The sequence below is a fragment of the Thermobia domestica genome, chromosome 18 (assembly GCF_964235325.1).
Source record: "Thermobia domestica chromosome 18, izTheDome1.hap1.1, whole genome shotgun sequence".
In the NCBI taxonomy this organism is placed as follows: domain Eukaryota; kingdom Metazoa; phylum Arthropoda; class Insecta; order Zygentoma; family Lepismatidae; genus Thermobia; species Thermobia domestica.
The window spans coordinates 80,329,139-80,330,972 of record NC_137471.1 but is presented as its reverse complement, the minus strand read 5'-3'; the positions used below and the strand labels follow the sequence as shown (position 1 = coordinate 80,330,972).

The 1,834-nt window shown below is 36.6% G+C and overlaps 1 protein-coding gene across 1 annotated transcript; it reads right to left on the bottom strand.

Annotated features, from left to right (window-relative positions):
• Positions 1–582: 582 nt before the first annotated feature.
• Positions 583–1,227, bottom strand: LOC145675137 (uncharacterized). The gene has a single exon (XM_081745505.1). The coding sequence runs from the start codon at positions 1,225–1,227 to the stop codon at positions 583–585; it is 645 nt and encodes a 214-aa protein (XP_081601631.1).
• Between the last annotated feature and the right edge of the window lie 607 nt (positions 1,228–1,834).

Sequence of the window (1,834 nt, the reverse complement as noted above, 5' to 3'; positions counted from 1 at the left end):
TCAAATACAATATATTACATAATACTATGCTACAAATTGTCATTATTACAAAAAATGTGAATATAATTGTTTTCATGTACTTTGTATGAACGCATGTTAACATCTCATTAATGAACAAGAATTGAATGCGAGCTTTTTTGAACAGTTTTGTTAAGTGTATAAAAGCCATAACTGTGTATATACCTCATTCAGTACTTTGTATGTTTCCCATATGCAGCTTTCAATGATGCCAACCTACTTGGCATGCTGTATACGAGAGATTGGCACAAGGATTCGTCTAACTCATGGAACCACACTTGCACCAGAGCTTCAATAAGCTCCTTCCTTGTTTGAAAGCACTTCCCTGAAAGCTTGCGGGACATGATATGCCATAAATTTTCAATAGGATTCATGTCTGGAGAGTTAGGTGGCCACCACAACCTTTGGATATGCATGTCTGCAAACCACTTCTTAACCATAGCAGCTCTGTGACACGGCGCATTATCATCTTGAAATATGAAGTAATCTAAGTTTTTGCCTGAGAAATGATCCCTTGCTGTTGATAGAAGTTTACGGTTTAAAATGTCCATGTAATACTGTGCGTTAACTGACCTGTTGCAAATTTCTAATCTTCCGACACCTTTCGACGTGAAACAGCCCCACACCATTTACACTCTCACCAAACTTCTTTGTCGGTGATATACAGTCGCTATTAAGTTCTTCCCCACTTCTCATCCATAGGCGGACGCCACTGTCATTCCCAAGCACCCTAAACTTTTTCTCATCGGAGAAAATCACATGTTCCCATTCTTCAACACCCCACGCTTCGTACATGGTAAGAAAGTGTTTCCTGGCTCTTACGTGATTTCTGTTAAGTATCGGCTTCTTTCTAGGTGTTTTCTTCCTAACTCCTTGTTCTTTTAGCCGTCTGACAACTGTCACGTAGCTTACGCTAACACCTGTATCATCGGACACAGTTTGAGCAATTTGTCGTGAAGATGATGCTCTGTTTGTCAGAGCTAGGCTCTTTATTTTTCTGTCTACACGAGGGCTTGTTTTTCGCCTTCGACCACATTTGTCTCTCAAAGAGGACTTGTTATACATTGTTTGCTTTTTAATAACTCTACCAACCGTTGTATGATGCAGTTCAAGTTGTTTTGCAATTTGACGTTGCGAAATGCCACGATAGTTCAACGCCAATATCTTCCCTTGTTTACGAGGGGATGTGTCATTCAGTATTTTACCCATTTTTAGTATGTAATCACACTAACTATTGAGGAACAATCACAAACCACTAAATATCATATACAAATTATAAACAACAATCCACAAGCCCAAAAGGTCACGTATGGAAGAAATTTTCATTAACAACGATCAGCGGATTACCATTCACTTGCGCATACATGAGGCAGCCATTTGCATAGTGAATGCACTGCCACCTGTTGAGCAAAGATCACACAAAATCCATGAGTAATAATAAACAAAAACACATCAAAATGCAATGGCTAACAAGTGTATGATACGTTAAGCCCCTTTAGAGATAAAATTAATTAACAATTTTCTAAGGAAAATTAAAACCTTGAAATTTTAGCAGGTGGTGCAGTTATTTTGTAACAGACTGTACACTATTGTTCATTAACTTGTAAAAATCTTTCTCGAAATCATTCTTAGCTTTTGTTCTCATATTTGTATTTAAATCAATATATTTCTTTAACCAGTTTGATTGCTTGAACTCTAATACTCTATGAATTTTCTTTAATATCATCCCAAGGACATATATAGTTTTAAGTTTCTGTAGTGAATAACATATCTTTCTTTATTGTAAAGCGTTGTTAATAATTTTGAATGTTTCGAT